Source organism: Gadus macrocephalus, chromosome 4 (genome assembly GCF_031168955.1).
Source record: "Gadus macrocephalus chromosome 4, ASM3116895v1".
Classification (NCBI taxonomy): Eukaryota; Metazoa; Chordata; class Actinopteri; order Gadiformes; family Gadidae; genus Gadus; species Gadus macrocephalus.
Genome location: NC_082385.1, coordinates 7036626 through 7059354, shown reverse-complemented (window position 1 = coordinate 7059354; position 22729 = coordinate 7036626). Strand labels below are relative to the sequence as shown.

General features: G+C 44.7%; 1 protein-coding gene across 1 annotated transcript in view; it reads right to left on the bottom strand.

Annotated features, from left to right (window-relative positions):
* The window catches only part of LOC132455801 (transmembrane protein 132C-like), a 33571-nt gene extending 12339 nt beyond the window's left edge, over window positions 1-21232 (bottom strand). Inside the window, 5 exon segments of the mRNA XM_060049773.1 lie at window positions 2473-2616; window positions 6454-6625; window positions 10802-10948; window positions 15728-16724; window positions 20803-21232. Coding sequence (XP_059905756.1) covers window positions 2473-2616; window positions 6454-6625; window positions 10802-10948; window positions 15728-16724; window positions 20803-20875 — 1533 coding nt within the window. The 5' untranslated portion in view covers window positions 20876-21232.
* Window positions 21233-22729: the final 1497 nt, after the last annotated feature.

The window sequence follows — 22729 nt, the reverse complement described above, 5'->3', positions numbered from 1 at the left end:
AGGTGACTCTTCTGCTACTGCAGTCAGGAGATAGCTGATGTTACCTCCTTCCGACAAACTGAGAATATGTCCTATTTGTCCTCCGTCTGTCCACAGTTGACCCGTCCGTGTTCTATCTGCACTCACCAGTCCACCAATTCAATTCGATGTTATTTGTATAGCCCTTAATCACCATTACAGGCTCAAAGGCCTCAACATGCCAAATATTTATGACACTTGAATTGAGTTGAACAGTGAACCCAAAAGGCGGTTAAAAACGCTGGTCAAAAACACGGCCGTAGAAGAGACTATCATTCACTAGAAATGTAATTCTCTATACTCAAAGCCATCCGTATTCGGCTTACCTTATACAGTAATATTTCCGAATTCATCTATTATTTCTTTATCTCTCTGGCTCGTTCTTTCCCTCACTATTTATTTCTCTATTTTTTGCTCTCACTCAGACTGCCTCTGTCTCTCTCTCCCTCTCTCTGTCTCTCTGCCTAATGGCAAGCTCTCTTGCCCTGCTTTTTACTGCTCTACTAACACAGATCCATTACACCAAGGTCAGTGCTCAGAGCTTGAGCGCTGGGATCATCAGATCAGTCCTTAATGCCATATGGGGAGCCTTTTTCTCATCATGCCTTTCACTAAAGGGCGACCTAATGTGGGGTCATTTTAGTATGATGACCCTTCAGCTCTCAAAGTGTGAGCCATCGTGTGCTGCTGAGCTCGAGCCCTGTCACACGTCGTGGATGGCAAACCTCTCGAACCTGCAATAAACACATCAGCAGACAAACGGGAGATTCCCGATGTACGATGATTTCCTCACTTTATCCGAAGGTAATTGAAATAATATTTTCCAGGAGCAGATAAACCCTGCATTGATACAAACAGAGCTTTGTACAAACAGGGAGCGATGTGTGTATGCTGTGGCAATATTTGTCTTATAAAAAGACGACTTTTTAGTCTCTGGGAATATTTCATAAGGCAATGAGAGTGTGAAGGACAGTGGCTGCGAGTTGTATGAAGTAAAGCTCCACTGTTGGTCTTTATTGAAACGTTCAATATTGGAGACACGTTTTTCTTAAAGGGGAACAGACACTATCTCTTCTCTACTAAAAGAAAGTTCTGCATCATATGTGCGTCGTGAAATGAATCGCAGTCCGCAGTTAAATGTCGGACCCATTTTCATCATTGGGGCTGCGTTTGTTTTCTCCAACGGCACAATCTGATAAAATGACATAAACGGTCTAACATCTCAGCAATCTCTTGGCGGGAAATTGAGTCGATGTTGCTGGGTCTTTTGCGCATCATGCATTCGAAGCAGTACTCACTTATAATAGAGAATAGGGAGGGTGACAGTGTGGCTGTGAACCTTTGAGAAAACATTCTGGGTAAATGGTGGGTGGACGGAGGTCACAGGGTGGCACTGACTGCTCGCACAAAAGGATCAGCAACACCGGTGTGGTGAGAGTATTCTGAGCACGCGATTGGGTCCCATGGACTCACTCAAATCATCTCTTGTTGCTCTGAGACCAGGGTACAGCAAATAAGTTGGGCTTAGGGGGCCTTCGCTTAGATTGTGTTTTACACAGGCCTCTGTTTTTGGAGTATAGTCTACAATACACAGTCCTACTGGGACTGAAACATAACATTGATTGAATTCCCGCACACCAAAATAGATTTGGGTTATATTTTAATAGAGAGCAAAGATATACAGCCATGAGTCATGCCCTCCTTTGCCTTGCTCTGTTAAAACAACGAACCGACAAATATGAGGTGAAATATTTCCGCTCCCGCAAAACAGCTGTGTGAGTCGTCAATTGAGCTCTGTTTAATTATCAAACAGCTTCATTAAACCTGCACTCAATGGCTTACAACTCATCAGTACACACACTGCCTAAAAGCAAAGCCTAATAAACAGACTCGTTACTATTAAGTTCACATTATCTCTCCGATCACCAGCCACCAGTTGGATTAAAAGACCTCAGTCAGACTATATTCATTAACCGCTGTGATTCAGTTTCTCAAACAGTGCTCTCTTTTCAACAAAATAAAAGCCGATCTTACCGTCTGATCTATGGAATACACAACAGCAAATAGGACATATATAGAAGTGTAGCCTACTTCATAGTAATAACATGATCCTGAGGACGCAAGGGGAAATCTCCAAGCAGGCATACCCACAAATCATGTTCAGGTTCAACTATAAACACGCATACATTCCTTCATACAGAAAGCAGATATTAATGAACGCCAATACAATTATTATTTATTATTACTATATTATATTATGATTAAAAATAATTATTGCACGTTTCATTGTATTACTATATTAATGAAATAAATATTAATATTATACATTTGTAAATATTGTTTTTTTGTCCTTCTAAATTGATGGCCATGGCAGCTAGCTAGACGCTACATGCTAGTCCCCGGCCCTTGCCTCAGCCCATCGGCTGACCTGCCGACCCCTGGTGGAACCACTACCTTGAGCACGTCCTCCTCCGTGGACCTGCAGGTGGTGGCGTTGGTGATGTCGCTGACGGAGCCGTCGGCCTCCACCGCCATGACCCTCACGGGAACGGCCACCGCCGCGCCCGTCAGCGCCGCCGTGTTCAGCACGTCGCGCCTCTGAGGGAGGAAGAGGAAAATGCATCCTTGCATCTCGGCTTGGAATCATCTAGAAGTAACCACTGAGTCACCCTCTTCTACCTCTTCCACCTCTACCGCACCAAGCCGCTGTACGTATATACACGCTGTACGTATATACACGCTATACGTATATACACGCTGTACGTATATACACGCTGTACGTATATACACGCTATACGTATATACACGCTATACAGTATATGCACGCTATATGCACGCTATATACCCACGTCAACATTTTATTGTTGTCATTGTATGACCGCTGTACTAACTTTGTTCCTCCAGGGGCAGAGTGTGTATCATTAAAGGCACAATTCGATTCCTGCCCGTTTTCCTTTGCTGCATGTCCTCCCCTCTTTCTCCCATACCTTCCTGTCTATCTCACTCCATCATAAAGCATACAAAAAAATATATAATAATAACATATATTACGTTTTCCTTTATAGAACGACTGCTCTCTGAATACGACAGTGCTCATGGAGAGCACTGCTCTCCATGAGCATATATTGAACCCTACAATTGCTCAGACTGGGTCCTTTGTGAGCACTCAGAGAAAGACGGGCAAGCGGTTGTTATCTCCGTGATACAGAGCATTGCAAAGACACAAAGGCTACAGTTGGATACGTCTCCACTTCTTGCTGTTTACAGGCCAAAAGGGCTCATTTAGAAATGACTCATCGCTCCTTTAGAGATGTATCGGTGAAGTTTGGCTGCATGTGCAAACAGGGGCTGCTCTCTGAAGCCCCAGCCACAGACGAGTGGTGAAACCTTTTACAAGGCTAGCAAAGCTATGCACACAAGGGAGGCTACAATGATTCATACTGAGGGGATTGTGGGGAATTGTTGTGGTACTCTCAGTATTTGTGAAAGAGAGATGTTGTTCATCAAGGTTAGTAGAGATGATAGCTTGTGGCTGAAAGAGCTCTTGCGTTTTGTACATTAACAAAACAAATACAGCATTTGCGCACTAAAGGCACTTAAATAGACGATTGAGTTCGGTATGTTTTTTATGAGTCTGTATCCGTGTGAAGGATACACAATCACACACAAACACAGACACACAAACATTAACCCACAAGTTAAGGCTACCTGTGCAACATGATACCTAGTTTAAAACATGACGTGATGGCAAGTAAAATCCTGATGAACCAACATACAATCTGCGCATGCAGTCCTCCCCCAACACATACATGTCAGTGAATACAGTCCTTTACTGGTCCCATAACATCGCCACTGCTTCCACTGTAAACTCCTCCCCTCAACACACATGTATTAGTACTGCCAACTTGAAACATTGCTGAATAACCTCTGCCATCTGTCATAGGTGGATAGGTGGTTTATGTATTTGTGTGTGTGTGTGTGTGTGTGTGTGTGTGTGTGTGTGTGTGTGTGTGTGTGTGTGTGTGTGTGTGTGTGTGTGTGTGTGTGTGTGTGTGTGTGTGTGTGTGTGTGTGTGTGTGTGTGTGTGTGTGCTTGCGTGCGTGCTTGGGCTAGCGCTTGTGTACATGTGTATTTAAGACTCTCTAGCTGATCCCCTTTTTCCTTTTTTTTCTTCGTTTCCCTTGCCAGTGCTTGTGGACTTAGCATGCAGTCGCCCTCGCCAGATGTTGCCTGTGCTGCCTCGCCTTCAGACAGCTGCTGACCGCAATTCCAACCGGACCTGCTCCAGTTCTGGGCCGCAACACCAACCCGACATAAGCTCAACGGAAATCACGATGGAACAATAACGGGCGAGAATCCCGCTGTTGGACGCGCTACGCTAACACAGAGCAACCCGAGGGCTTGCATTGTTTTGGCAGTTTGGTTTTGTTACGTCATGATATATTCAATATCGTCAGTGTTGCCACGTCGACAAATAGCCACTTAACAAACAGACAAAATGCCACTTAACGTGCTCAGTGCTGCCCTGTTTGAGTCGTCATTAACAGTTTTTAATGACGATAAATCAAAGGTGAAACACACAACCTCAAAGGTGTAGTGTGTAGGAGTTAGTTGCCTCGAGTGGGAGGTGTCAGATTTCAACCACTACCTGTTATACAGAAATCTCACATCCACCATCACCAAAAAGTGCTTAGCCCATGTAAGTGGAAATAAACCGTGTACATCTGAAATAAACTATGTTGACAAGGCAGAATCCCCAAAAAAGAAGAATTCCGCTCATGCGACAAGCAATTTCTACAGCACTGTTTCAACACGAATAACACAAACGTTGGCTCCCTCCTCTTGTCCAACCCCGGGAAGGATCACAGAAAGGCGAAGGGCCCAAAATCCGGAGCCAAAACTTTTCCCTGGTCTTACTACATTAGTATTGACTGTGGGAGGGAGAGTCCTCTGTCAGACCTGCTTTCAATCTTGTGCCAGTGCTAATGGTTCCAGTAGGGACCTGGTGTAGGGCACCTGCAAAAACAACAGGTACTCCACATCCACGCCCCCCTCTGACCTCCTTGCTTGGCCCTCGGAGGTTCATTCTCAGCAAATGAAGGGTGTCGGTTCACTGCGACTACGAGCACACTAAAGACCAAAGTATGCTACTCAGACTCGGTAATCCGACTCCGTAACTACGGAGACCCCTCGAGCATTTGAGGGTCACCTTCGGGATGTCGGATACTGTCGGATGCCGCCCGATCGATCTTATATGTTGACTACAAACCATGTAAATAGTGTTGCAAATAAACTTCCAAAGGTTTTCAAATCTTATTTGGTGTCTTATTGGTCCTTAATTTGCAAAGTAAACAATGTGCAAAGTAAATAAGGTCCAAAGTCAAACCGGGAAAAGTGATTCCGGAAATTATTTTGTTAGAGGACCAATCACAGCCCTTGCCGTCTCCGTTGCGTCAACGGATAGTTAAAAAATATTGGATGCACATGTAAGCTACGGGGAGGGTCTCCGACAGGCTCTCGGGCAACGGAGAGGGCTCTCCGTGTGTACGTATAGCACTTTACGGACGACTATCAACCGGCCTTAATGAGGCACATACTATTGTGGCACAATAGTGAGGTATTTTGATAGGATGTTAAGGTGAGTCGCACCACCTCATGCATCGGTCAAGACTTCTCAGTAAGTTCTTGACTAGTAACAACTTAATGTTTAGTCTGTTTGAATTTGCCTTTAGTTCAATTCATCTAACTTTATTTGTGTAGAAGGTGTCAAGTGCCTAACACAGGATAAACAAGAGCCAACGACAAGTCAATGTCAAACACTTTGTCTGGCAGAACCAGCCTTTCCTTACGGAAAGTCTGTGACACAGTGTTGAGTAACTGTGTCAAGAACCACTTAGTTCTTGATTAATATCCAAACGCAACAAATCACAGACCTAACGCCGGGAACGGTGCCTCTTAAAAAACCTGTGGTGCAACAAATGTGATTTCAAATAAGATTTACAGGTATTGCTCTGAGGTCTAACACAAACACAAAGTAACACTTTACAATAAGAGCACAAAAAAACATGTTCATTTATGCTAATTCATTCAGCAATAAGTATTACTATATAACATTAGCATAGGGGTGAGGCAAAGGGTTAGTTAGTCTTTCACTTCAACAGAAAAATCTTCGTAAGACCCTCATTACTGCTTCTACAAGAATCCATAGTTAGCCATTTTGTTTTTAGAGATTAGTAAAACAATTACTCAAGTCTCAAAATACCAATCAATCCCAGCAACGAATCGAATAAACAAACAATCCAGCAATCTAATAATTTTCCAATAGAATATTTCACGAACAGATGAAGCTAAGAAATCAAACGACAAATCAACCAATGGGCCAATAATCATTCAAACCTCTAGTGATCCACAGAGAGCTGCGACCGGGGTGCTCACCTCGACCATGGGGGCCAGGCCCACAAAGTCCCGGTTGGTGGTGTAGATCCTCATCAGCCCCACGTCCCTCTGGTTCCCGGGCAGCTCCAGGTGCCAAGAGATCATCTGGCTGTCCGGCCTCTCCCACACGTCTCTGGGCACGAAGTCCAGCTGAAACACCTCCAGCAGGCCCCTGGTCAGGAACCATAGCGGGAGGGGGGGGGGGGGGGGGGGGGGGTGCAGGCGTAGGTTAGGAATACAGGAGTATGACGGCACATCTGTTTTTTTAGTGTGGATGATGGCGCCCTGGTTAGACTGATTGAACTCTGGGGCTGGGTGAGGGGGCTCAGCTGCTGCATATTAAGCAATCAATGGGCGCAGGGTGGGACCAGCCACCTCCACACACTCTCCTGGAGGGCTCCATTAACGTCACCTAGGTGGAAGTGTGGCAGCCACCAGGGTGGTGTGTAGGATGCACGTTGCTCCACTGGTGCACGAGTGTAGTGTCAAGCGACAGAGCAATTTCCTGCTGCCCTCACAAAAGCAGGAGATGACACACAGTGCATGGCTGAGATTCACTGAGTTCTGGCAGCGTCTAAGCGTGGGTTCACTAGATTGACTCCAACCCAGTGGCCCATCGGCTGTTATTATACGGGAAATAAATAAATAATTAAACGCAAATAATGTTTGTTTTCTCGAAAATACCTTGGAAATGTATGATAAAAAATGTATTTTGTTATCGCAAGTCTTTACGGATCTCTGACCTTTAATTAGTATTATTTTGGCGACCTTAGAGAATTGTGTTTGAGAACTCCTGCTCTAGGATGTTATCCTTCGATCCAATGAATATTACAATAGACATGCATTTAAAATGCAAACCACATTGCATCCAGTCTCATGCACTTATCCTCTGTAGACCATAGAAGACCAGATAACAAAATCTAACCTTAATATCCCAGGATATTAGACTAAATCAATACTTTCAAATTAAGTTGACTCCCTCTCCGTAAATAGAATAAAATGGTCTTGAATCTCCAGCGGAAAGGTTTTACAATTTACATTGTTTTATGATGCAGCTGGCCTGTGCCGTGTGATGATGAATAAGTTGGGAATTCCTCTACAATTGATAAATCCACTGCACTGATATTGGTGTATCAGTGCAGTGTGTGTGGCTAGGGCCAATGGACCAATGATGATAACTTTATAGCATGAGGGGCCAATGACTAGTTCTGTAAAATCAAGATGTCTTAGCCCTGCAAATAATAAAAAATGAGTTTATGGCAGAGTATATATGGCTCAGTTTGTTTGATATTTATTGCGTTTGAATAAGAAAGGAAAATAAGTGGATATGGTCTTTTCATCCCAAGAGGTACACAAGGTGTACAATGTTCACACACACACACACACACACACACACACACACACACACACACACACACACACACACACACACACACACACACACACACACACACACACACACACATAAACATAATAACACACATACACACACAAATTAAGCATGGCAAGAATTGGTCTGTTGCATCTTCAAACATTTTGGATTGAACGAATAGAAAATCAAAGTTAAGAAATATTATTGACCCATTGCTGTCCCATTCTCAAATAAAACAAGATGATAAGAAAAAACATATGAGGTCTACAACTTCATAGCAAATAACCTCATAACTTCTCTGTTAAAGGACACATATAGGAGCTCTGAATTTAACATAGAAGGACTTCTGGATCCAGCCTTAGATACATGATAATAATTATAATCCTGGCAGGTTCATGGAACTCCTTTAAACATATGGACACATTTGATCTGCATAGATTTCTATGCAGAATAGAAAATGATCATATATACGCCTCATTCGGAATACAATTATCTGTTCGGCATAGAATTCTATGCCGAATAGAAGAGATGGTGTAGTCCGTTTTAATCGACATGTATACACTTATTCCGAATAGATTGGGGTTTAACTTAGAGCAGCTGCAGTAGTTCGCAATTGGTCCACTGAGCTCCGTCTGTACTTTTATGCACACCGAACTTGACCGCTGTCAAGGAAAGTGGAATTTGTTGCCTGATTCACGTCTTTGTTACCACTCCGTAAGTAGTCCGGTAAGCGTGTCCGGTTGCTAAGCGACGGGACATGGGTGTTTATTAATGACGTGTTCGCGTATCGTAGTGTCCGCGCGTGTCCGAGATAACTGTAAATTAGTAGGCTACTACTAGTACTTTTGCAGGCTGAACGTTAAAATACTTCTTAACTTAGAGAGACCACTCTCTCCCACCAGTCTTGGCTGTGGACTCGCATTCAAATTCCTCTTGTTTGCGGCGGAGGTGGGGGTAAATAAAATATGAAGATCGGACGAGAAATTGACGTAGCTGTGCTGTCCTCCTTCTTAATTGAAGGAGCAGGCAGAGAAAAGCTCTCTCCTGCTGTGCTTTCATTCAAATCTAATTCACAATGTCAAATAGTGATAAGACGTCCATTATGTCGCCGCCAGTCCAGAGGTGTGTCAGGTGTGCGCGAGAGACATAACGGGCACTTTTGTTACTGCCATGTATACAGTACATTCGGATCACATTTTAGGAACAGATCTATTCAAATGTGCCATGTAAACGCGGCTAGTGTTTATCATTTCAAATGACCTCACCTGAGGCCATGTTGCTCAAGTAAGGTTTTGCTATCTTTTTCTTTTTTTTAAGTTGCCTCTTTTTAATTGAGTGCCACATTGAAAGATGTTTTTTTGCAATAACTGTGTAAATACTGTAATCACAAAAAAATATTTTGACCAAGGAGATATTGTAGAGTTAGAACATTATTGTGCACCACATCTGTATAACAGCATTGTTCATCAAATCTATATGAAGGTATGGTGCACCACATCTGTATACAGTGTTGTGCATCACATCTGTATAAAGGTATTGTGCATCAAATCTGTATAAAGGTATTGTGCACCAGATTTGGATAACCGTATTGTGCATCACATCTGTATAACAGTATTAAGCCACACATCTGTATAGCGGATGTAGATGCCATTATAATGCTCTGCATTAGAGGCATTTTGTTGCTCATGAGCTTCATTGAAGCTACCTCCATTCTCGTGAAACATAGAAAGAAAGAGCTTGTGTGTGTGTGAGTGTGTGTGTGTGTGTGTGTGTGTGTGTGTGTGTGTGTGTGTGTGTGTGTGTGTGTGTGTGTGTGTGTGTGTGTGTGTGTGTGTGTGTGTGTGCGTGTGTGCGTGTGTGTGTGTGTGTGTGCGTGTGTGTGTATGTGTGTATGTGTATCTGTCTGCGCGTGAGTGCATGCATGTGCGTGTAATGTTTGTCCTGGCACTTAGAGCGAGGGACAACTTGGACTATCTCTCCCTCCTTCCTCCCCCCACCTCTCCTGAACGTGCTGCAGCTTAAGCCAGGATAACCCACCCATGATTATCTGTGATTACACATAAGAGGGTCGGCTGGGTGGGGGATGGGGGTAGGGGGCATGGTGGTGGGTGGGCTGGCAGGCTGGTTGTGTGTGTGTGTGTGTGTGTGTGTGTGTGTGTGTGTGTGTGTGTGTGTGTGTGTGTGTGTGTGTGTGTGTGTGTGTGTGTGTGTGTGTGTGTGTGTGTGTGTGTGTGTGTGTGTGTGTGTGTGTGGGACAGACAGAGAGAGAGAGAGAGAGGTTACCAGGCAGACTATTCTGCGGTTGGCCACACCGGAGTATCATCATAAATAAATTGAATAAGGACAGGATGAGTCCCATAGTGAAGATGAATTAGTATGATTGTGTTGCGTTGATTTTTTTAGAGGGGGGACTTTGTATCAATATCATAATCAGCTGAATTGTTCTCTATGCTCTCTCGAAGGTTTTTATGGATGAATGTGTGTCACTGTGTGTGCAGATAATGTCTAACCGGGACACTAATCTCCTGGTCGTGCTGTATTGCATTAAGGCTCTGATGAAGGCAGCGCTCCCTGTTCTTGCGCTCAGGGTTTCCTCTTGTTGAGCCCTAATCCATCTGCGGGGCATTTAAAAGAGTCCTTGAATTGTGGCTTTGGCCGGCTATCATGTTTAGCTCTTATCGGTCTTAGCATACTTGCAACATATGTGTCACAAAAGCAGCACAGGAAATTAAATGCTCCAATACTGGAATAATGTCTCAATATCCGTTCTATAGGATGTCTGCTACTCCACTCATGCAGTCACACGCACACGCGCGCGCACATACACACACACACTCAAACTCACACACACACTCACACACACACACACACACACACACACACACACACACACACACACACACACACACACACACACACACACACACACACACACACACACACACGCACACTGTGTGTACACAAACACATACAGACCTCTTAGCGGTGTGGGCTTTCTTCCTTTGGCAGCGCACAGAGACGGAGCTATCGGCTGGCTCCACGGGGGGGCTCGCCACTACACTCCAGAGAGAGGAGTCGCTGGCACGCACCGAGCTGAAGGACAGGCTCCCCTTAGCTGTAGCCCTGCAAGAAGCACATAGAAACACGCACACACAACGGTCAATAAGCACATAATTGCATATCGTTTCACCAGACATATTAGGGACGCAGTGATTATGGTTGTAAAGTAACGGGATGAATGAGTGAATGCATGAGTGAATGGCTACGATGTGCAGCGTCATTTCGTTGGGCTTTTCATTGCCGTACACCTTGCATGATTATGTCCTCCCTAAACGGATGTCTGTGTGTTTTACATGGACGTTGTGCCAGTGAGCCAGCTGCCAGCAGTAGTGTTAAACTGCCATTAGCATTGATGTACAAAAGCTGAAAAAATCTAACTCTAAAAAGTAACTGGTCAGATGTCTGGTTCAAACACCACATCGGTGTGGTGGCGATGCCACCTGTCGCTGTACTGGTTATTCCTAAAAGACTGAATATAGCAGAATAACCAGTCGAATATAATCAGACTGGTTTGAATGTGCCCACCTTATGTATTCATTAGGTTTGATTCAGAGAGAATGCATATTAATGGATGATTGATTGCTGTGAAGTGGAGGGGTGACATGTAATTCCACAGATCAGGGATACAGAAAATGGAGGGATGCATTTCCTAAGAGCTTTGCTTTAATGCATACATTTTCAAATATAGAGTTCTAATCTCTTATTGGATTAAGCCTCAAGAATTGTGTTTCGTTTTGTTGGTGAAACATGTAAAAAAGAGAGGCGGTTTCCATTCCCTTGTCCAAGGTCAAGTGAGTTACTAAGGGAAAAGGTAACAGCCAAAAATAAACAGGCCCCCAACCTGAATATGATTGGACGCTAAAGTAAAAAAGAGCATCTGGCAGAAACGAAGCAGAAAGGAGCCACACACCACACACGACAGGTCACTACAGCTCCCCCACACACCTGTGTGTGTGTGTGTGTGTGTGTGTGTGTGGAAGGAAGGGGAGCACATTTGTGAAATTGAAGTGACAGATTTTGCGTTGCGTTGTGCTGTCAAATGTATCGAATTTGTTTGAATATTACTGTAAACATTAGTAAATAACTTTTCTGGGACTTCATTCAGAGTGTGTGAATATTTGTACAGATTTGTGTTCACTTGTTCTGCCATACAAGTCTACAAGCGCATGCTTTTTGTAATATATGCACCTCAATATGTACTCCTTTACGGAATTCAAGTAATCTGAGATTGGTTTGAAACATGGCAAAAATACTAATACAACTAACTGATATTAACTGTGCACACATCTCTCGTACAACCACTCTGGCCTTTTCATACGGAAAAAAGCCTCTCTTTGCATCACGATCTTGCAACGATTCATGGATCTTGATTTAAAGAGTTTTGTAACGCTTGTGTAAACTGGGCAAATGCTTCTGCGTATCCAGATGGCGCTTCAGCAGGTGTCATTTATTTTCACTAACCTCTTTTCACATACAAAGGCTTTCTTTTATTTACGTTTAAAAAACAGTGCATTGGAACTGGATGGTTTCAGTGGGGGTGGAGAGAGGAGAGGGAGAGAGAGGAGCAGAATGCCATGGAAAATACACAGCGTGCCGGCGAGTGTGCTTGTTTGTGCGTCTGGACCACAGACCCCTGCTTCCAGACCCACATTTACGGATACACATACACACCCACGTCCTTTTCAAGTTTTTATTTTGACTTATTTCAAAACATTAAATAAAAGTTTATTTAAGTCACTTTCACACAATTGTTTTGTATATACACACATATCTATCTACATGGCCACATTTGTGAATATTCCCTGCCAGACAAATCAATAGCTTTGTAGACAGGGTCAGGAACATGGTTGGATGATTGGATGATGAACAAACCAACCCAGCATGGTTTGAAGTAATAATTGCGCCAACATTGGGAAACCAGATTCAATCCCTGCTGAGATCAATTAGTTGTTCTCCGCTTCGAAACAAAATGACCACAGGCAGACCTAGCATTCAATTTGATCCCCAAATAGGGGCGAATGGAAACTGGGGAAACATTTGTTCCATTTGCATCGGTTGTTGTCGGTTGTTGAGTATTATTTTTAAGTGAATTAAGTGTCTTGATTAGGATAACGAACAAGTGCACTAATAAATATACATAACCGCATGGCATGCTGTTAAATTAATTTGTCAAAGAGAAAAGTGATGTGGCAATCAATATACTTCATTTCGCTATGATCAACAAATCAGAATGGATAGAATCATGAAAGTGGAAATGAATAATCTTTCTTAGAATGTAAATTGTCTAAAAATACTCAACATGGCTCGACGTGGGCCTGTAGCATATTAGGATTTCTCCATGCGTCCACACATTTGTTTTCTAAATGCCATGACACCACTTGGTTGGATACTGGAAGAGGCCCCCCCTTCGATGCTTTGTTTGAGAGAAATGTATTAAATGTGAGCTTTTGAGATCACTTTTCTCCTCTTCTTGTCAGCTTTTGGATTATATATTATATATAACTCTTTTGGCTGACACACACACCCACACACACACGCACAAACAAACACTTGCAGAAACCACATACACATGCACACACCACCACACACAAGCGCACACACACTCTCGTATGTGCCATCATGGCGCAGATCATTTCCATCCTTACCGTCCCAAAGGGTTAACCTCTCCAGTCATTTACAATCATGGCCACAGATTATGTGTTAGGGTCAGCTTACCCCTGAGCAGTAGTGGACTCAATCTTGGAAACGTTTTTTTTTTCTATCCCAGGAAGAATCTATGTTCTTGCCCAAGCTCCAAGGACCAGGCACCCATTTGGACTGACATGACTTGCTGTTCCTTTGGCCAAACCTCATTCTGTAGGTGGCAATGGGCCAGCATGGCTATTGCCAGAACCCCCCCCCCCCGCCTGGAGAAGGGAGTTGGGTGTTTTTGTAGCTGGTTCAGGCGAAGCAGGGAATTCATCTTCGGAATAGTCAAAACAGCAGAACCTTGGATCAAGGGTTAGCATCTGTCTGCCAACCTTTATTCACATCGACTTTCTAAACACTAGCACAGAGGCTGTATATGTGCTTTTGTGTGTGTGTGTGTGTGTGTGTGTGTGTGTGTGTGTGTGTGTGTGTGTGTGTGTGTGTGTGTGTGTGTGTGTGTGTGTGTGTGTGTGTGTGTGTGTGTGTGTGTGTGTGACGTGTGTGTGTGTGTGTGTGTGTGTGTGTGTGTGTGTGTGTGTGTGTGTGTGTGTGTGTGTGTGTGTGTGTATGTGTCTGCATGAGTGTCTGGTAGACAGTATAAACAGTACCCACAACTTTGGCAAACTTTGCTTGTTCTTCTGTGTATTCTGTAAGACCTTGGCTGACCTGTTCATTTTGGGGTTGAGCATGGTTCCACAACTGAAAAATGCAACCAGAGAACTAACTAATGTGTACTGTAATTCAAAACAAGGCAGCCAGCGAAACAGGAAAAATAAACCACCACGCCAGTCGGCACATCAAAGCATGCCGTAAATCCACAACGGATAACTGAGAGGTCTCCTGTGTTTTCGTTTCGAAAACAAAAAACATTATGGTGAGTAAAAAAGGTTGGGAATATTATAGACCTCAGTGAGTTGGCTCTGTGTCTGTACAGATCTAACGCATTTCAATGAAAGAACCGCGGCTAACCAGTGTGGGCATAAGAGGGGGAGGAGAGGGCCTTTGAAAACGTTACTGTGGAGACAAATTTGCGTGTGAGGTTCAAGTATATTTGTTTTTCCGACTCCATGTATGAGATGAATCATTGATGATTCCAAAAGAGAAATTCCTGTTCAAACATGATGTTAGATGTTAACATATGAATACGGGGCCAAATGTTTCTGAAGATATTTTCCAAGTTTGACTTTGCTTCAAGGAGGAGACCAAAGTCGCCTCCTCCAGACAGAATATGACATGTCTATGGCTGGATGGTCATTCTGCCGAAATGTTCTCCAGGGACTTGGGATGTCTGCCTACTATGTAGGGGTGTAACGGTACATGTATTTGTATTGAACCGTTTCGGTACGGGGTGCTCGGTTCGGTGCGGAGGCGTACCGAACGAGTTTCCATACGGACATATTAAGTAGAGGACCGCATGTGTGGAACATGCTGCGGCCGCACATGGACAGCTGCGCACACCGTAGCCGTGTTCGAAACCGTTCCCTATTCACTCACTCACTATTCCCTATATGTATTATACATGTCGTTTTATGTGGTATTCTTTCGTATAAACTTGCTTTCCTTGATAACTGTATGTTCTTTGTGCGTTCTTCAGAAGAGCTGAGCTTTCAGCCCATTGCTAAGCAAGCTTGTTGAACAACTGGGATCTTTTCCAGAAACGGCAAACACATCACACAATGGAGGGTTATTGTGTTAGTTGAAACAGGAGAGAGGGGGTAGTCAGTACATATGACAATGATGACACACTTGCAGCAGCCAAACTGGTCCAGTAAAGTATCTGTTTGCCCTCTGTATGGATTACACACTCAATTCGATGAAGAATTAGCCTGGAGTCCTCATCAATAGCTGTCAAATCTATAAAATAGAGTGCCTCTTCTTTGTTTGAAAACCCGGCTGTTGAGCCCACATATACTTTTATGCTTTATGGCAAACTCAAGCCTAATTGAGCTGTTGCCAGTTTTAAAATGAAACTCCTTGCCATCAAATTTCGCAATGATTCATTCTTTCATAATTTACTGCTTGTTTCCCACTTCAATTAGGTCATATTGTCCCTATAGGAGCAAAAACATTGAAATCCCTGCACATATTAGTTGATCTAAATCATACAAGTGCGCTATAAAGCTGTTTTGAGAATCAAAGGCTTCCGCTCCTTACCTGAGTGTGAAACTCTCCAGGGGGGACGCACTGGACAGGAAGACGTAGAAAGTCGCCACGTCTGACATTTTCAGGGGCTTGGAGGAGGTCTGGACCACCAGGGAGCCCCCCAGCCTTAGCCGAAGGAACGTGGGATTCCCAGGCGGAGTCCTGAGCAGATTGACACTTCCGATTCTACTCATGGGTGTTCCCGAGCCGCCAGGAACGGGTCCTTGTGCCGCTCCCATGCGACGAAGGCTGTCCTGGGGCGCACACTGACCGCCCCGGTCCACGCGGCTTTTGAAGTACACCTCCGCGGGGTTCCCCTGGGACCCTCCCCTCGCCGCGTCTCCAGCTCCTCCTCTTCCTCCTCCTCCTCTTCCTCCTCCTTGCTCCTTGCTGGAGCTCGCTGACCGACTGGCTGAGCCGAACCAGGTGGGCTCTGGCTTCAGCTGGGCCAGACAGTACCCGCCGGCGTGCACCAGGCAGGCCCCCCGGACCTCCCTCGTCTCCCAGTAGGCGTACGCCGTGACGCAGTACGCCTCCCTGTCGGCCCGGGCCTCCGCCCCGCCCCCGCCGCCGCCCCCGCCCCCGCCGCCGCCGCCATCCACGCCGGGCGCCGCCGTCGTCGTGGCAACTCCAGAGGGCAGGTGGAAGAGGATCCTCACGACGGGAGCCGAGGAGCGGATGTGCTGGGAGAGGAGGACCGCCTGGATCCTGCGGCCCCCCAGGAGGAGCTCCGGGGGGACGGGAGCGTCCACGGACAGGGGGCCGTAGGAGGCGTTCACGGCCGGCTGTAGGAGCCCCGCCCCGGGCCCCAGCCCAGCCCCAGCCCCTGCCCCCCCGGTGAACAGGAAGCTCTGCTTCTTCACCTTCAGGCTGGCGTTGGAGGCTTGCTCCAGGGTCTGGCTCAGGAGCAGGTGGTCGAGGTTGAGAACCTGGAAGCCCACCGAAGGGTAGAGTTGGGAAGGCAGAGCTGAAGTCGGAACGTCGTCGTCCATCTTCTGGTTGTCAGCAGCTACAGGCGGTAAGAACCAGAGGTTGACACTACAGTCAGCTGCTACAGGCGGTAAGAACCAGAGGGTGGCAGTACAGTCAGCAGCTACAGGCGGTAAGAACCAGGGGTTGACACTACAGTCAGCAGCTACAGGCGGTAAGAACCAGAGGTTGACACTACAGTCAGCAGCTACAGGCGGTAAGAACCAGAGGTTGGCAGTACAGTCAGCAGCTACAGGCGGTAAGAACCAGAGGTTGGCAGTACAGTCAGCAGCTACAGGCGGTAAGAACCAGAGGTTGACACTACAGTCAGCAGCTACAGGCGGTAAGAACCAGAGGTTGGCAGTACAGTCAGCAGCTACAGGCCGTAAGAACCAGAGGTTGGCAGTACAGTCAGCAGCTACAGGCGGTAAGAACCAGAGGTTGGCAGTACAGTCAGCAGCTACAGGCGGTAAGAACCAGGGGTTGACACTACAGTCAGCAGCTACAGGCGGTAAGAACCAGAGGTTGACACTACAGTCAGCAGCTACAGGGGGTAAGAACCAGAGGTTGGCAGTACAGTCAGCAGCTACAGGCGGTAAGAACCAGAGGTTGGCAGTACAGTCAGCAGCTACAGGCGGTAAGAACCAGAGGTTGGGAGTACAGTCAGCAGCTACAGGCGGTAAGAACCAGAGGTTGGCAGTACAGTCAGCAGCTACAGGCGGTAAGAACCAGGGGTTGACACTACAGTCAGCAGCTACAGGCGGTAAGAACCAGAGGTTTACACTACAGTCAGCAGACAGGCGGTAAGAACCAGAGGTTGGCAGTACAGTCAGCAGCTACAGGTGGTAAGAACCAGAGGTTGGCAGTACAGTCAGCAGCTACAGGCGGTAAGAACCAGAGGTTGACACTACAGTCAGCAGCTACAGGCGGTAAGAACCAGAGGTTGGCAGTACAGTCAGCAGCTACAGGCCGTAAGAACCAGAGGTTGGCAGTACAGTCAGCAGCTACAGGCGGTAAGAACCAGAGGTTGGCAGTACAGTCAGCAGCTACAGGCGGTAAGAACCAGGGGTTGACACTACAGTCAGCAGCTACAGGCGGTAAGAACCAGAGGTTGACAGTCACTACAGTCAGCAGCTACAGGGGGTAAGAACCAGAGGTTGACACTACAGTCAGCAGCTACAGGCGGTAAGAACCAGAGGTTGGCAGTACAGTCAGCAGCTACAGGCGGTAAGAACCAGAGGTTGACACTACAGTCAGCAGCTACAGGCGGTAAGAACCAGAGGTTGGCAGTACAGTCAGCAGCTACAGGCGGTAAGAACCAGAGGTTGGCAGTACAGTCAGCAGCTACAGGCGGCAAGAACCAGAGGTTGGGAGTACAGTCAGCAGCTACAGGCGGTAAGAACCAGAGGTTGGCAGTACAGTCAGCAGCTACAGGCGGTAAGAACCAGAGGTTGACACTACAGTCAGCAGCTACAGGTGGTAAGAACCAGAGGTTTACACTACAGTCAGCAGACAGGCGGTAAGAACCAGAGGTTGGCAGTACAGTCAGCAGCTACAGGCGGTAAGAACCAGAGGTTGGCAGTACAGTCAGCGACTAGTCTCATGATGCTAACAGATGATAGAGCATCATTATAGCATTACATTTAGTTAATTTTAGGGTTATTTTGTTAGCTGGCACTTAGCTGTATGTTGTTTACTCTAGGGTACAATGGTTATTTATTACAGTAAATAAACAACCAAAACCAATCCACACAAGGAAAGTACCAAACACTGGCTTGACACATGACTAATTTGAGCAAGTCAGAAACAGAAATTGCAATAACATGCAATATTGTCGAAAGCGGTGAATGCTTTTAGCGTTTTCCTACTCTTTAATAATTTAACAACACAGCAGTCTTTGATATACTTAGTGAATAAATGCAGATGAGGGATAATGAATGATATTATCTCTTTGTCCGTTCAGCTATTGTAAGGGAATGCGTGTGATTGATATTAATGACTTATAATTACGAAAACAATAAAGTCATTCTATAATAGTGAGTGCATATAAAAACCATTCAACATTTTTTTTAATTACATTTTTGCACATAACAATTTATTGATGGGTTGACTGAAGATGATTTTGTACTGCAAGTGTCTCTGTACTGTCACAGAAAAATTAAAGAAATACAAAAGAATGTGCCCGATACAATCTTTCTTTAGACTATATATATATATCTATATATATATATTTAAGAGATGCTGATGTCCCCAAATGGTAAAAGTGACAGCCCCAATTTCCAACCACTTCAATTAAAACCCTTCCTCTGCAACTCTGTTTGACAATATTATGTTAAAAACTAAGAACGTACAATCCTTAGAAAGATGTCCCGAGTGGATCAGAGTGGATTAGGAGGCTGTGATAGCCACTGAAACTCAGTTAAGAAAACTCATAAAGTATTTACAACCAGACCACAGCAACACAAAGATTCCACAAGCTAAAGGCTATCATTAAGATTATAATACAATTGGTAGTACAGTCTAAAACACTCTAACATCGTTATAAAACGTCTATTGATGATGTACAATGCACCCGCAGGTCCTATTTTTTTTTTCCGATATGTGTAATATTGCACTTTACTGTTATTTGCAATTCATCACTTGCTGTCGTGTCAGGCTTCCAGCGGTTTGCTCCAGTGTGCTATTTTTTCTACATTACCCAGAAGGACTTTCGGTACCCCTCTCAGGAGGCAACAATATCTTAGATGTAGCCTACATTTATAAATTGAATAAATGAATTAAATGCATTATAACGATCTTTATAACAGGCTATAAGTGAAATACTAAACAAAGAGCTAATAGGATCTGGGGTTGAAAAATATCACCAATATAAGTTTTATAACGATGTCAAAGTGTTTAGGCTCTCCTTTAAGGCAGCACAGCTGTCTCCTTTTATAATATAGATTATAGATAAACACACACACACACACACACACACACACACACACACACACACACACACACACACACACACACACACACACACACACACACACACACACACACACACACACACACAGTTACCCTCGTTAACTTTTACTCAGGGAGACACAACATTGACAATATTAGGACACAACAGATCGAAATACATCGTTCTTAGCCTTGTGGTTTAGAGAAAGAGAGAGAGAGAGAGAGAGAGAGAGAGAGAGAGAGAGAGAGAGAGAGAGAGAGAGAGAGAGAGAGAGAGAGAGAGAGAGAGAGAGAGAGAGAGAGAGAGAGATATGTTTTGATCTGTTTTGTTTTGGAATCTGAAAAAAAGTTTTACACTCTCCCTCCTCGCCTAAACTGGAACAACGCGCCACATAAATTATATTCCTCTATTGCGTGGAATTTATATCAGGCCTACGATCAGTAGGTTCCCCGGGCCCTCCATTAGTTCACCTTTATGCAGCCAGAGATATTGTCAATGTAGACTTATTGTCCTAGTTCGATATGACTGAGCATGTAACTGTTGCTGATAAGGGTCAAAACATAATAAGTAGGCCTATTCCGATAGTGTTTAAATGTTCTATTCCCTCACTCTCCACCTCATCCCTAACTCTCCACCTCAAGCTGGTGTGTAGTGAGCGTTCTGGCACCGATTGGCTGCCGTGCATCACCCAAGTGGGTGCTACATATTGGTGGTGGTTAGTGAGGTCCCCCCTTCACTTTAGGCGTCTTTGAGTGTCATTAATTATTATTATTATTCATGTTTAACCTCTGTTTTCCTTTTATTCCTAGTCTGTTTTACATAGTTTTGAATGATGACTATATGCTCTGTAAGGTGACCTTGGGTGTCTTGAAAGGCGCCTCTAAATTAAATGTATTATCATATTATTATTATTATTATTCAAGGCGACAGATTGATGCATTTTTCATTTACTCCAGATGCGTTTATGTAATCTCACCAACGTGACAGTGCATACCCCCATACACAAGGTTATACATGTTAACACCTTATTTATTAAACCGAAAAAATAACTCGTTTTGCTATTTTTTCTGAGATATGAAACCCAATGACACATTCAAACTGTAATTTAAAGAAGAGTTTGTGTCGAGTGCAACAAAATGACCTCGCAGGATGTTTAAATGTAACATACCTGGTAAGACGGCCATAAGAACAGCGACAGAAAACACATGAAACATTGGATATGCAGGAACGCTGAGCCTCATTTTGCTGAACGATCACGTTGGTCATCCACGGTAGTTCGCCAAAAACGCACAGAAGTTAGTCCAAGTGTTGCTCTTGAAAGAAAACGCTGCAAACCAAACACCAAACGAAACACGGTATCCCAACCAACTCTAGTAACTCTCTTGCATGCAGATCCGCGGGCTTCTCTCTCATCATAACGCTTCTGTAAGTTATTTCATCAATGACTCTTTCAATCAATGACAAACTTTGTGGGATTGAAGTTGACCCGATTTACTGACTCCCCCCCCCCCGCTGGCAGTCTCGGCTCTACTTGAAGAGTGAGCGGCAGCAGGAGTCGAGCTCGCTCTGAGAGAATCACACGGATCGCTTCGACAGATTAATCCGAGCCACGTGCGTAATCGTGTTCGGGGAAAGAGCGGGAAGGCACACTAAATCAGGGGATCACGCGCTCATCTGGCAACCAGCGGTTGAGGACGGGTGATGACGACGGTGGAGCTCCACCACATTTGTGACACGGTTCTGGAATAAGGTTACTTTTTTATGTTTATATTTCGAAACATATAAACATTTTATTCTTTTAGGTCTTTTCATTCGTGGAAAGCATGTTGTTGTTTTTTTGGAGCTTTCTTAATAAACATTCATATTTTTCACTAGGTTGTAAAGGGAGGCCTAGACCTCTTCAGGCAGAGTTATATTGAGTGCATAGCACACGTTTCCCCAGCTGTCTGTGGGTCTTATAAAGCAGAACTATATTCAATTCAGTGGTGTCAACCTTTAGGCCTAGGCTACTAATTTTCTACCAAATAAAAAGAAGAACATTGTTTTTTTTCTAGCTTTTATCGTACATAGCTAATATGTTCTCTATGTTGCATATTGTGAACAATATGCAAGGACAAAATCAATTAAGAATAAAAAAATATACATTGGCCTTTGTTTCTATTTTCTGTGTCCCTGCCTAAGGCCCTAAGGTCTCAGGCAAATAGCCTAATCAATGGACTTTGTGTCAGATCCGTTTTCAGCTTTGCAATGTCACTACAGTTGGAGCATGAGGGCGATATACTCGCTACACCAAACATGAATGTTGTCATCCACGCCGTGAAAATTAAAACAGCATAACGGACGGGGCAGGCGAACAGAGCCATTGGGGTGCAGTTTTAACGCAATCCTGATATCAGTGGATCCTCTTCAGCCTACTTGCTGACGAATGTCAGCACGTAGCTTGATTATTGTACTGAGTGCTGACTTTTGAGCCAACATGAGCCAACATCTCAACACCCTCACTGCCTCTCCCAACACCACCCGTTTTACCACCGTCACCCTCAGTGGGACATTATGTGCGTGAACGTACAAGTGTGTTGCTTTGTTTGGGTTTAGGGTTTGGGACCCCTGTCCGAGCAACACTTTATGGCTGAGTTAAATCAGGTGACAGGGGGCTGGTGTGTGTGGGGGGGGGGGGGGGGGGGCAATCACACTGGCGGCGGTCAGGGCTTTAGTGCATTTTACTTTCCCCCTCTCTTTTTTTCACATTGGAAGTGACTTTCCTGCCAGGTTGAGAGAATAATGTTTCCTGGCATCATTAGCCGGTAAGCATTCCCACTCTAGACTCAGTAGACTGATTAAAATAAATATGTACCTTAGAGAGAATTTAAGGATCTCTGATTGCGAATAAAACAATGAAGAATGAAGTGAGCCCACAGGAACTTAAGAGGGTACTTCAGGGAGTCTGAGGGGTGTACTTAGATGGATCCCTCAACGTAGACGACTTCATGTTCTTTTGACACATTTGCACTGCTTCTATTGTACGTTGATTTACAAGCGGAGGGTAAATGTAGGGTGCTTCTGAAGGATAGCTTACGGTTTCAGTTGTCCTGGTG